Source organism: Xiphophorus maculatus, chromosome 9 (assembly GCF_002775205.1).
Source record: "Xiphophorus maculatus strain JP 163 A chromosome 9, X_maculatus-5.0-male, whole genome shotgun sequence".
NCBI lineage: Eukaryota > Metazoa > Chordata > Actinopteri > Cyprinodontiformes > Poeciliidae > Xiphophorus > Xiphophorus maculatus.
The window spans coordinates 4,692,233-4,705,361 of NC_036451.1; the positions used below are offsets into that span (position 1 = coordinate 4,692,233).

The 13,129-nt window shown below is 38.0% G+C and overlaps 1 protein-coding gene across 5 annotated transcripts in view; it reads right to left on the reverse strand.

Annotated features, from left to right (window-relative positions):
* Nucleotides 1-5,162: 5,162 nt before the first annotated feature.
* The window catches only part of LOC102234018 (cAMP-specific 3',5'-cyclic phosphodiesterase 4B-like), a 158,995-nt gene continuing 151,028 nt past the window's right edge, over nt 5,163-13,129 (reverse strand). For all 5 annotated transcript variants that reach the window (XM_023339525.1, XM_023339526.1, XM_023339527.1 and 2 more), the window contains 8 exons: nt 12,984-13,077; nt 9,981-10,264; nt 9,717-9,881; nt 9,323-9,422; nt 9,060-9,214; nt 8,829-8,951; nt 8,536-8,718; nt 5,163-8,444 (listed from right to left, as the gene is read on the reverse strand). In XM_023339525.1, coding sequence (XP_023195293.1) covers nt 8,004-8,444; nt 8,536-8,718; nt 8,829-8,951; nt 9,060-9,214; nt 9,323-9,422; nt 9,717-9,881; nt 9,981-10,264; nt 12,984-13,077 — 1,545 coding nt within the window. In that variant the 3' untranslated portion in view covers nt 5,163-8,003. The remainder of the gene's footprint in view (nt 8,445-8,535; nt 8,719-8,828; nt 8,952-9,059; nt 9,215-9,322; nt 9,423-9,716; nt 9,882-9,980; nt 10,265-12,983; nt 13,078-13,129) is intronic.

Consider the following 13,129-nt stretch of genomic DNA (forward strand, 5'->3'; position numbering starts at 1 on the left):
CAATAGCCTATCAAGTAGGATTGTGACATTCTGTTTTAGTTTCCTGAATTTCATTTTCTTTGGACTATTTAGAGCATCATTAGAGTTATGCCAGATTAAGATATTCACTCATTTTTAATGATTCATTTTACACCTTTGAATTTTTATTGGTAGAATCCTAAAATATTTTCTCACTTATTTAGTCTGAATAGGAATGTGGATGTTTGTAAGTCTCTTGTGCAAATTTCAGATAAGCAGTAGTGGACATGGCTTTTGTTTATATGCAGCCTGTCATGTTCCTCACGTCAGACCTGTGTTTTGGAGAAGGGCTCAAAACAACAGGGTTTAAGAAAACCAACCTCCAGCACACAGCAACAGAACAGCCTATGCGCTCATAAAAAAGTAAAAAAAAAGCAAAGCAAAACAAACACTCAACCTCCCTTTCCTTCTCCACAACCACACTGTTCAACCACAATCCAGAACAGAAATACTACAACCAGGTTCCCAACAATTTAGACAAAACACTTCATCTAGGAACCAGCCCTTACTTTACTTGACTTCTAGAAGCAATATGCAAACCAAAACTTCAATATACTCATGCAACACATGCTACCAAATGGTCATGGAGCAAGCTCCTCTCCCAACTTCAAACACTGCTCATCAGAGGAATCAGCTGTGCCCTCCTGGCTGCAGAAACCTAACAGCAACAACAAACTTTGAGAAGGAGACGCTTATTAACATAAAATAGAAAGCAGTGAGCTTATATAGTTAGGTGGAAGTAGAAAATGATAGTTGAACTAGATGAATCAGAGGAGATGTGTATCAACCCTGGACAGGTTGCCAGTCTGTCGCAGGGCAACACAGAGACAGACAGGACAAACAACCATGCACACCCCCACACATGCCCACACGCCCTCACACCTAAGGACAATTTAGAGTTCAATTAGACAGTGGGAGGAAGCCGGAGAACCCGGAGCGAACCCATGAAAGAAAGACCCCAGGCCGGGAATCAAACCCAGGATCTTCTTGCTACAAGGCAACAGTGCTACCAACTGCACCACTGCGCAGCCCCCTTCTATTCAGATAAGATTTATTCATTTTTATTGTGAAGGTATCCATTAAAACAATGTTTCATATTACATTGTTAAACACCAGAGTAAGGGGTGAAAATACTGTATATAAATTTTATTATTTCTTCAAATTCATAACTTTATATACTTAGTATTTGATATAAATGCGTTTCAAAATATATGACTTGAGTAAACTATCCCAGATGGATTCTCTGCTGAACAGGGGTTAGATTCCAGCTCCTGGGACCTTTGCTGCAAGTCTATCCACCTTCTCTCTCTGTCCATTCCCTGTCTAATCTACTGCAAATAATGACAGAAAAACCTTACAAACAAATATATAAATTTTTGATTGGGCTTATTGATTAAAACTACATTTCCTTCTATTTTATTAGCATTTTAAATTGATTCACAAGTTGAAGACACATTGGGGAATTTTCCAGAATGAGGTCTAGCTCCTATTATCTTTGAAGCAGCCATTTCCTATTTTTCCTGGTGCAAATGTCTCATCTTTCCCTTTGTGCCACTTCAGGGAAAAGTTAAGTGGTGTCATTTACGTAGGCTGTTGGGAAATGATTTGATCTGTTTTTAGCTTTGTTAGATAACTGGATCATCCCCATGGATCGCTATTCCACTGTTACAAGAAAGTCCTCTGGTCCCATATGTAATACATGTACGCAAGCAGTTTTCATCAAATCAGAAACAAGAGGCTTCCTCAATGGGAAATAGGAGTGTGTCAGAGGGGTGAAGGAAATAAAAGATTAGACTATTCCAAAGAAGAGAACAGCCTACTCACTTAGAGTCAAGGATGTGAGCTAAGAAGATAATGGAAAAAACAAGGTGACAGATGACTGGGGTTACTCATAAATCTTTATTGCAAGGTCAGAGCTGATGTAAGAGCAATCTCAAAAGTTTTCATTTTTAACAAAATGAAATCAGAAATGTTTCATGGATGGAACATACACAGGTTTTTTTTTTTTTTTTTACTGTTCTCACTGAGTTCTAATGTTAGATTAATGTACATTTATTTTGCCAGTAGTTTGTTGATGGTCTGTAAGGATATTTCTAGATGTAGTTAAATACTGGCTCATTATTATGTATTAAAAAGGTCTACCCTCTTTCAAAATGTTAAAAATCACAAGGTATAGATGAGATAACAGATTCTATTTTTATTTACATTTTGTTAGGAATAGTCGACAAAATAATTTGTATGGAGTTTTTTGTTTTGATTGACTTTAGAAGCAGCTTTATAATAAACCTTGCCATAATTTTACACTTGAGATCATATTGCCCAACAGACTTTTATATTCCAACAGATTTTTGTAGCAGCAAAGTTCAAAAAGAATTAACTTGGATTTGTACAATTAAGCCCAGAATTATTCATACCCTGAAGGATTTAGATTTAAATTTACCTTTATTCAGCCACAAAGTTTCTGACTGTAAATGAAACAAACATTTCTCAAACAATATAAAAGGATTATTGATTTTAAAAATTGGACTATTTGGAACAGCTGACCATCTTTACTTCATGTTTCCAAGTAAGAGATTGGAAGGCCTCCTTGTCATCACCCTAATATTTAGCTTCCTACATAGATTCTTTCTCATATTCAAATCAGGACTCTGGTTGGACAATCCCAAAACAAAAATATTACTTTGTTTCAGAAAAAACATGAGTAAAATGAACACCTAAGCCTGACATTGGAATTAATAATTTGGGGCCTAGCTGTAGGTAGGTTCGTCTTGCACCATTCAGCTCACCATAGCGATGGACGACTCAAGAGTCCTTTAGGTTCCTCCCTTGGATATTGTCAGGACCTGCAGGTTTGTGGGCATTGTTCCTCTGGAGCCCTCCTCACTGTCACCCAGTGACTGTTGCCATGATGAAGAGATGACTAGTGTCTTTCACTATATGCTGGTGGTCATATTGTTATGCATGGTCAGTGGGAGCTTAACCATTAGCAGTAGTGTTGGTAACAATGTGTAGAACTGAGTGGGATTAAATCTATGTCTGGAAAGACTTTTATTGTTTAACTCCCCTCTTGTTATTGATTTACGTAAGTAGTAAGTAAGTGAATTGAAATATTTCCAATATTGATCCTGAAGTAGCAGCACAGATGTACACATAAATCTGTGTACATCTCAAAATGTTGTCTTGATATATACTAACATGTATGCAGAATTTGGTAGGAAAGGAAAAACCTTAACCCTCATCCAAGTTTGATAGTTTAGCAAAGTAATGTGGTTCCAAGCTATAAAACTGTAATACCTTTAGATAACTTTATTGTCCCTATGGGGCAATTGGATTTACAATACAGTCACAATCACAGGCACTTGCTACAGGACACAAACAGCAGACATAGTAAATAGCAACAGACAAAGTAAGGAACAGCCTTCTTGCCCACACAAGCACTTTACCAATTGGGTTTGACCAGGCCAAATATAATGGCTTATGCTAATTCATTTAAACATTTAATTACTTGTGGGAATACAAAGTGCACAGACATGGATGATGTTATTTTTCACCAGTCTGTCTTTGTAAATGCTCTCCATACTTGGTAGAGTAAGTAAGTAGCTGCCAGTTAAGTACCAAGTAGCTTACTGGCAGCAGTGACTGTGTTTCTGACATCCAAATATGACTTGGATGATGTAAAAATTTACAGTCTCATTATTACTAGTCCATTTTTCTCTTGGCTTTATGCAATCACCCCCCTATTCCAAAATGTGTAAGGACACAACACTCCTTATTGGACAAAAAATTCCCCTATCAGGGTGTCTGTTCTTTTGATTATCATCCTCACTGAGTCTGTGATGTTTAGGTTGAGAAGAGGCCTTGCAGACATCTGCTGTGTGTCGATATGTGTGCAAAAACATTTCTGCTCATACAAATATGAGCACAGTGTTTATGTGTGTGTCTGTCTGTCGGCCTTATGTCACGTCAGGACAGCCAAGTCAGATTGTGCGTAGGCTGTGGTGTTGAGTCTGTGTCACACAGTGTTCCCATCTCAGCACATTAGAGCCAAACCTCTGAATATGCAGCAAACAGAGCCACATCAAAGAGAATGAAGGCTCGCAGGGCGCACATAAAAACACCTTCACAACACCAGGTCTGTGCCATTTTCCAGCACTAACCATAAATTGGATGATGTACTTTTCTCATGTGGTTCAGGTTTAGTTCATTTTATTTTTTTTAAATGATAGTTTCAATAGTATTTCACAACAGTGGTAATTTGCATTTATTTATGTTGCTTCTATATCCATGTATGTAAAGTGCCTTACAAAAGTATTTATACTTGTAGAAACATTTCACATTTTGTCATGTTACAACCACAACTCTTAATGCATTTTAGATGAACACAATGTAGAGCATAATTATGAAGAAAAAGATTGAAACACCAAAATATGAAAAAGATGTCATGTACTCAGTCCCCTTGAGTCAAGACTTTGTCAAACCACCTTTCCTTGCAATTAAAGCATTAACGCTATTAACTATCAATTCTTTGGTGGTATGTATCTACAAGCTTCGCCCATTCCGAGACTGAAGCTACTCATTCTTCTTTGCAAAATAGCTCAACCACACTTGAACCTCCAGTTTTACATCATTTTGACAGACAAGGTTATTAAAATAAGACTCAGATATTCCAGAACTGTAATACTATATTTTTATTATGAGAATGTTACAAGACGTGTAATATAAAGTGTCATAAAGTCTGTTTTCTTGTTATCCCTTATAGTAAAAAGAAACATGAGAATGTTTAGTTTCAACTGTATACAATCTTCTACGACTGTATTTTTGTTTTGCCTTGTTGTTGAAATGTGCTTTACCAATAAACTTGACTGATTGATTGAAAATGAACAAAATATATTCCATTCTTGAATTGGAAAGGACTGCAAGCTAACTTTCAGTAATAATTTTTAAATTGAAGTAATAATTTTACATGTATTAAGAGATTCAAACACAATTTATTGCACATAGGCCTTCAGGTTCATGCTAATAGTTATTCATCAACATGATAAACTGTTTTCTGTAATCTAAAGGCTTTAAGATATTTTCAAGAGTCAATTATGTGAAAGGTCAGATGTTGATGTATTAGTGAAAGGACACAACACAGAAAAAAATATATTCATGCTTTGCTTTTAATCACTTGATAAAAAAGTATTTCAGATTTATTTTTAAACACAATATACAATATCATACCATACATTGTGTGAAACATTTATCAACCCACCAACAAGTGGTGGACTTCAACAGATGAACAATAAAAAATAAAAGAACCCATCTCTCATGCAGATAGTGCTAAATCTGGCTAACCATTTGGACACAACTAGGACCAAAAAAGCTTGAACATAGATAACATTAATACTGACAAATTTGTCTGTCAAAACTGCTAACACGTTTGGTCAGAAGAGTTCACACATTAGCACAGTCAGTTACATAAGATCAGGATTTGTTGTCAACTCAGAACAATCAGTGCTGGGCATATTGTAGTATGCTACTGATAATGTCCCCTACTTTAGGTGAAGTGCGTTGAGTGGAGAAAGAAATGATGACTTTGTGTTTGTCAGTCAAACATCTGCCTGGTTTACTTAAGCTGTCAACTCTGAGAAAATTAAGCTATGTGTACTCTGGAACTTAGCAACACCTATGCTTCAGTATTATTTAGCTAACTTGTATGTATCCTATCTCCAAGCCTATAAAGTTTAAAATGTCCTCCATATGGCCTTTTGGTTATCAAATTGCTGATGTCAAATAAAAGCCTTGTAACCCAAGATAATTAACTAGAATCAGGCTTTGATTTAAAGCAAAATAAAATATAGGGTTCTCTGTTGAATTTATTATATTTATGAAATTCAAGAACAGTTTTGGTTTATGTTTGTGCATCATTAACAATACTTTTTTTTTAATTATGTAAAACAAATGTAGCTTTTATGTAACAAAAAATGTAGTTTCAAGGGTTTTATATGACAACAACAAGCCTCTTTAGCTGCTGCTCTGCTGGGCACTCGAAACTTTGTGCGAATATATTCTTAGATATATTTATATATAGATATATTTATATAAAAACAATATACATTTATATAAAAAAAGACTCCACTCCAGAGTCTTCTACACATTAGACACCACCACTTCCAGGTAATGCAAGTGCATATAAATTAAAATAGATTTTACACTAAACCAGTATTTCTTATTTACAAGCGTAAAGTAGAGAATAAATACACACTGTTATAAACAGCAAAAAGGACCAACTTGAGCTCATAGCGACAAACAGCAAATTTGTGGAGTGACTTGGGGATGGTAAGGTCTGATCCAAACACACACAGACAACACACTCCCATATAAAACATACATACCACACACAAATAATTGCCACTTAAGCATGCTTTAAGGGAAATTAAACTAAGTACCTTTGAGTATCAGTAAACCTATATCAAAGTTATGTAAGGATATTAATGCAGGTAGGACACTCATTATGATCAGATGTAGGAAGGTCTGCAAACCATTTTTAAGCTTTCAGGGCGATTTCTAATTTCTTTACAGTTCCAAAGCTTTGCTGCGTTGCATGGAATTCAACTACCCTGCCGGGAAGCCAGCTGACGTCAATGAGTAGATTTTTATCACGAGGAAGGAATACTTGTCCTGACTTTTCAGGGTCATTGTGCCAGAGCCTGGAGGGTGTGTAAGCCATGTGAATTCTGTCCATCAGTGTGTTTTAGACAGGTTACTGTAATTGCGGCTTTAATCATCTGGTCTGGTCCTGATTGCAGGAAATGCAGGGGAGCGTTACATCAGACAGATCTGGGTTCTGAACCTCTTTCGACTAACAGGATTATTAGGACTGGAGCATACCTGGAAGCTAAAAATAGACTCACCACTGTTGTGCATTTTGTCCTTGGCCGACTTATTTTTCTATTTTACCCTTGATCCAAGCAGCTGGATGTCAAGAGACATTTGTTTCATCATTGATTGCATATCTGCTCTTAAAATCTGAAAATAAGAGATCAAACTAGACCAAAATATTTTCTTAAACTATATAGAAATTGAAAGAATACCTAAAAATTTGAAGCTATGGGAAGAAAGAAACAGAAGGAAAGCTCAATGGTTTGCAGCTCACCAAAAACAAAAGGTGTAGGATGGAAAGACATGTGTTAATGTGTAATATTGACATTCATTGACTGATACAAAAAGCAACTTATCAAATTTGTAACATGAACCATATCTGAACATAGTATGTCTAGACTGTCGGTGCTCAGATAGAAATCATATTGAGTGATTCTGGTGTACATTTTCCCATTAACTGTAGATGAGACTAAGAACTGTTTGTCAACATTTGCTTGGATTTCTCTATTGCCCAGTATGTGGAAGACTTTGCTCTTTACCATACAAAAACATTTTTTTCTCTTTTTTTGTCATAAAGGAAATAAAAGCCTTTCACAAACACTAGTGTGTTCAATAAATAAAAAACTATTATAAAGACAGTTGTAAAAAAGGCACACAAAAAGTCCTTTGACAAATGGTACAGAAATAAGTAAACACTTTCTCTTACTATACAAATGTGTCTCCATCAGTAGATCTTACTCTATGCTACTTCAAGATCTTATATCTGTAGAAAAAAAACATCTTAAGGTACAAAACTTCTCTCAGTAGTGTCATTGTCCATATAATGCCAGTCCAGAAAAGAAAATTAGCCAATTTCTAAACTGGCTGAAGTCCTTCAAGTTCCTCTCTCGTCCATCGAGACTAAAATGTTCGCAGCAAATAATTCCTGAGAACTCTGAAGCCACCTCTGTGAAACTGTCCATCTGTGTCTGGCTTCAAACACCCAAGTGCAAGTTGCCCCTGTGCGGGCCTAAACTAAGCCTTTGCTTCTGTGGGCTTATTAAAAAGCACAGCTGCAAGAGGGTATTCCCCCTCTTTTCAAAAAACTTTCAAACCACCATGAGAGCCTGTTGCTGGAAGCCCTATGTGTCTGTGGGTGAGGCTTCATGTGTCACAATCTCTATTGCCGTCATTGGCTCAACCATGCCGTCTTCTTCCTCCGCCTGACTGTCCAAATAGTCTGGAGGAGGCAAGCGCGAATTTACAAGACTATCCTCCACTTCTATTTCTTCCTCTTCTCCTTCCTCATCCTCCCCATCACAGTCTTTTTCCATCCCGTCCATGTCTTCCTCCTCCAATGTCAAGTCAAATTGAAATTTCTCCCCTCCTCCTTGTCCTCCTGTGCCTCCACTGTGTCCATGTGTGCCCTGATCATAAAAGGGCGGTGAGGGACTTTGGGGAATCATGCTCTGGTACCAGTTTCTGTTGTCCTCTAAGGTGTCCAGAATGTCCTGAGCGTCAGGGTGAACCAAATCGGCCCAGGTCTCCCACAGGGGGTGCACGATGTAGTCAATAAAACCCACCTAATAGGAAAAAAAATTGTGTTAGGGTGTTTTTTTCTCTAGATTCACAATATGTTTGTAGTTGTATGATTTCCTATTTTTGAAAGCATACCTGGCTCTTTTCCACAGAGGCTGTGTGCTTATCACACATGGGGCTGATCTCCATCCCCCTCTCCCTCTCTCTGTCTCCCTGGTGGAAGAACTCCTCCATTATCCGGTCAGTCCACTGACGGTAGAGCTCCAACGACTTTGTGGGGTTGCTCAGATCAGCACAGTGTACCATGTTTCGCAGCACCTAGAAATAAACACATAAAATGTTGGCACGTAGTTGGGAGACCTTTCAAGTTGTCTGCATGATCTGGAGCTATACATTTTTTTTATTTTTTATTTTTATTTTGAATGTACCTGTATTCTGTCTGTGTAATTGTCTAGCAGCAGCACTCCAGAGCTGGTCACTTTCTTGGTTTCGACCATAGTCTTCAGATCAGCTAACAGACTCATGTGTTTGGACATGTCAGTAGCCAAAACCTGCAAAGCAAGATAAAGATGGTTAGCTTGGCAATAACAATGTAATGGACCAATCGACTTTGTCACCTCATATCTGCCTACATCACCAGTCAAATAAAAATATCTTACCATGTCAATGACCATTTTGCGGAGGGACTGTCTCTGCTTCTTTGTGAGGTTCTGGAAGATGTCACAATTGTCTTCCTGTAGCAGCTTGAAGCCCACAGCCAAATGATGGTTCTCCAGCACAGACTCATCGTTGTACATCAGGGCCAGCTCAGAATCTGCATATTCAATACAAAAAATTGGTTGTTTATTGAGTAAACTTTGCTTCAATCTATCTATTATCAAGTCAGAGAAAACATAATGTTTGTGTATTATTTTGAACTTACTGGTATTGATTAAGAATTGGTTTGATACTCCAGGATGATCGACATCATGAATTGCTGCAGCAAAGATGGCCGCTAGGATCTCAAGATCTGTGAAGACCGCCTAGTCCAGACAGAAAAACAGAATTTAAGGATTTCTTAAAGTAACTTGGCTAAGAGGCAAACAGCAGGCACTCAACTATAAGTTTGCTATGTGTTGCTTCATCTGTGCTGAGTGTGCTATATGCATGGTAAAGAGCACAGTGGACTTAATCGTTTTTGCAAAACCAGGTCATTCAGACCTGACTCCATTCCACCAACTTCTACAAGCACTGGAGAGATGTCTAAAATGCATGCATGAAAACTGAAAATGAGGCCAATTTCAAACAGATTACATGGCTTTTACAGAAAGACTCACATCCAAGGCGGGTGTAGAGAGAAGGATGTGCGTTGACTGGGCTACGTCAGCAGCGTGCAAACTGTTATGGTAAGCCACATCTGCATGATAATGATCCTCTAATGTCATCATGTAGGCCACAAACGTATCAGCTGGAATCTTGAACGTCTTTAGCAGATCTCGCTCCTGAAAAAACAGCAAATTATGGATTAAATAAAGCAACATTACCAATAAGATAAATTTATTCTTCATTAAATGGTTGCAATAAAGGAAGAGTGTCCTTACCTGGAATATGGCGTACATGATGCAGGTCAGAGGTCGGTTGTTGGAGTATTCTGAAACTGTGAAGATGTTTAGACCCCATTTGTTCAGGTCCTCCAGCTCCTTGGACAGCTGCTCCTCTTTATCGGTCTTGACGCCAAAACGCGATATGCTGCTGTTGGAGAGTGACGATCCGTGGGAAACCTTCTTAACCCCGCTGATCTGCGTCATCAGCTGCTGTTTCTGTTGTTTCTTCTTCTCTCGCGTTTTGGATGTTGGCGAAGGGATCTCCACCTCATTCTGTTTATCTGTGGGAGGAAACAGAAAAAAGGACGACTTGTGTTATTTGGAGACTCGTTTTGCAGGGTGAGGATCCAGATGGTCTGCAGAGGTTGCTCAGCAAAAGAAAAAAAAGAAAAAAAACAACAACTAAAAATCCAGATGCACAGCCGACACCTGCAGTGTGTTCATTCATCAGGTTCCTCAACTCTTTCTTCATTCATGCCCCTCTTTGTCCAGCTGCAGCTTGTCTGACCTTACAGTATTTAACCACCTAACCCAGGACTCAGCACAGCTAAAGCAGCATTGTAAAACAACCATGTCAACGTTCTTCCTGTAGCATGCCAGGTTTATTTTATTCAACTGCAGTAGGTCTAGAGATGCACCAGTCAGGTTTTCCCTTTTTTCTTTTGACGTTCTTTGATAAAGATATGAATTGAAGATAGAACCACAAATCCTTAAACTCTGCTTGATTTTTACTTAGCTTAAAACAAAGTGCATCAAAGTAAATGTCATAAGCTGATGTTTTTAATGACAAATTTGCTATAGTTGTTTTAACTGACACAATTAACAGAAATAGAAACTGGCACATCTCTATTTTGGTTCCTAGTAAAATGAAGAAATGGTACAAATAATAACTATTAAAAGGCACCGAAGTGTTTGATTATTTTCCAAACACTGAAAATATCCAGTACATGCTTTTTGAGCTGTGTTCACTACAGTCACAGAGGAATTGATAGAAATCCTGCTAGGACTTGCCATCGGCATTCGTTTAAGCCGTGGACTCGTCTTTCAAGCCTCAATTCAGCTCATTGCTGGCCTATCGGCCTTCCCCTGTGGAGGATTATTCAATTACCAGCCGTAATTTAAATAAGCACTCTCCCTCTCATCCACTGCTGTCTCTGACTTTCTCTGCATCTTTCCCTTTCTCACAGTTCTTCTCTGGTAATTTAGAATCGCGATTAAATGCTCTCTGACGTGCTGTGTGGGAAAATGAAGAGAAGGGCAATATCATACTGTAATTTATTGCAACTTGCGATCATCACCACTGATGCATGACCCATATAAGCATTAGGTGTGAAGTAGATTTTATTCATGCCCGTTATTCATTTCTGCTTCATATTGTATTCACATGGGTGAGTACTCTCCTATTGCTTTGCTGTTCTATTCAATTAAATGTCAAAATTTGGTTCAAAATATGTCCACAAAGGATGCAATTTCAGTCTAGCTTCTCTATTTTTCCCAAGATATAGGAAGAAAATACAGTGTAGATTCTGAGAGAGGTAGTGAGCATGTATTTAATTAATATTCAAAAAAGTGCATCAAAGTCCATGCAGTTGACCGATGTATTTTCAGACTGAAAGTGTTGCGTGGTTTGTAAGTTTTGATGGATTCAATAAAAGGTTTAAATTATTTTTAATTCTATGGAGGTAAAAATTAAATTCCTTTTCCGTTAAGAGAAGAGGTTAAATAGTAGTTTCCTTTTTTCTAATCTAGGCGTGTTCTGCTGCTGGCCCGTCAAAGGGAATTAGCCTGAGTGGGCAGCAGGATACGGGGGGCAAAAAAGGGCACCCGTGAATAGTGTGCCTGTTGCCAGCCAGAAGTCTTCCATGGATTTGTGCCAGAAATGAATGAAGTTGTTAATTGATCCAGAGAATTGCGCTAAACTTCACATCACTGTTTTTATAAACAAAGAAAGTAGATGGGCAGCAATAAACTGAAAGGATTTATGGTGGCTCTTTAAAGGAATCATGGAGCGCAAATCACACTGGATAAAAATCTAATTTCCCTGTTTCTGCATCTACGCTTTTAAAAAAATGACAGAAAGCAAACAGCTGACGTGACGTTAGTGTTCATGGATGGACGGATTAAAAGGTCCTGCTGGTCAGCTGAGGACACATCAGGCCAGCTGCGCCACTTTAGTCATTAATGTGGACGCATCCCTTCTATTTTTCTACCTTCTGCCATGTACTTCGATCAAAGCAGTCACCCTCTCCCTTGTCAGGTCAGTGGGTGGGTAAAGGGACAACAAGGTGTCCCCAGTGACAGAGAAGCACTAAGATCTGAATGAGTCACCCAATCTGCTGAGCTTATCTCACTGCTAGTGAAGGGGGTTCCTCTGTAGATCCTTTTTCTGTCTCCTCTCTGCTCCCTCCCTCACTTGTTTGTCTGGAATCCTCCATTTTCCTCACATATTACAGCACCTTTAAATCATTTTCTTAATCTTGAACCTTATATCTTACTCTAGTTGTTGTGATGTTTCATATATGCAGAATAAACTATTATGGAATGTTTTCTTTTGCATTTGGTTGATTCTGCTGCAGTCTCAAATACACTAAAATTTGCAATTTATGCAGCAATAAACTCTTTTTTTTCTCCCAGTTTGCCTCTTTTAGATACTAACAAACTAGTACATAGGTTCTTTTTGCCCAAATACCTTAAAAAATATACACATTCATTTTAACTAGTTCTCTAAATATTGGAGGAAAGGTTGATGGCGCAGTATTTTTTACTGGTACGCCCCCACAGTGAAGCCAGTCAGAACAACTTGCACAGCTGATCATGTGGGAAACAAAATGAAGCCTCAACAAATGTTCAAATGAAAATGTGTTAAAATGAACCACTTAATACTTGCAGATTTGTCACATTTAATTATAATTACACAACTCACAATAAATGCCTTTAATAAAAACTATTAGTGTGACTTTTGGATACAGATTATTCTTGTGATTTTTACTTTATTTTTACCTAGGAAGGTGTTGGAGATGAATTCGGAAACCTGATTCCCAGACCGACTCATCTCGGATAGGTGTGTCAGCTCCCGATTCAACATTCTCTTAAACTGCAGGAGAAAAGGGGAGGGGAGAGGGAGAGAGAGGAAAATGTCATCACTT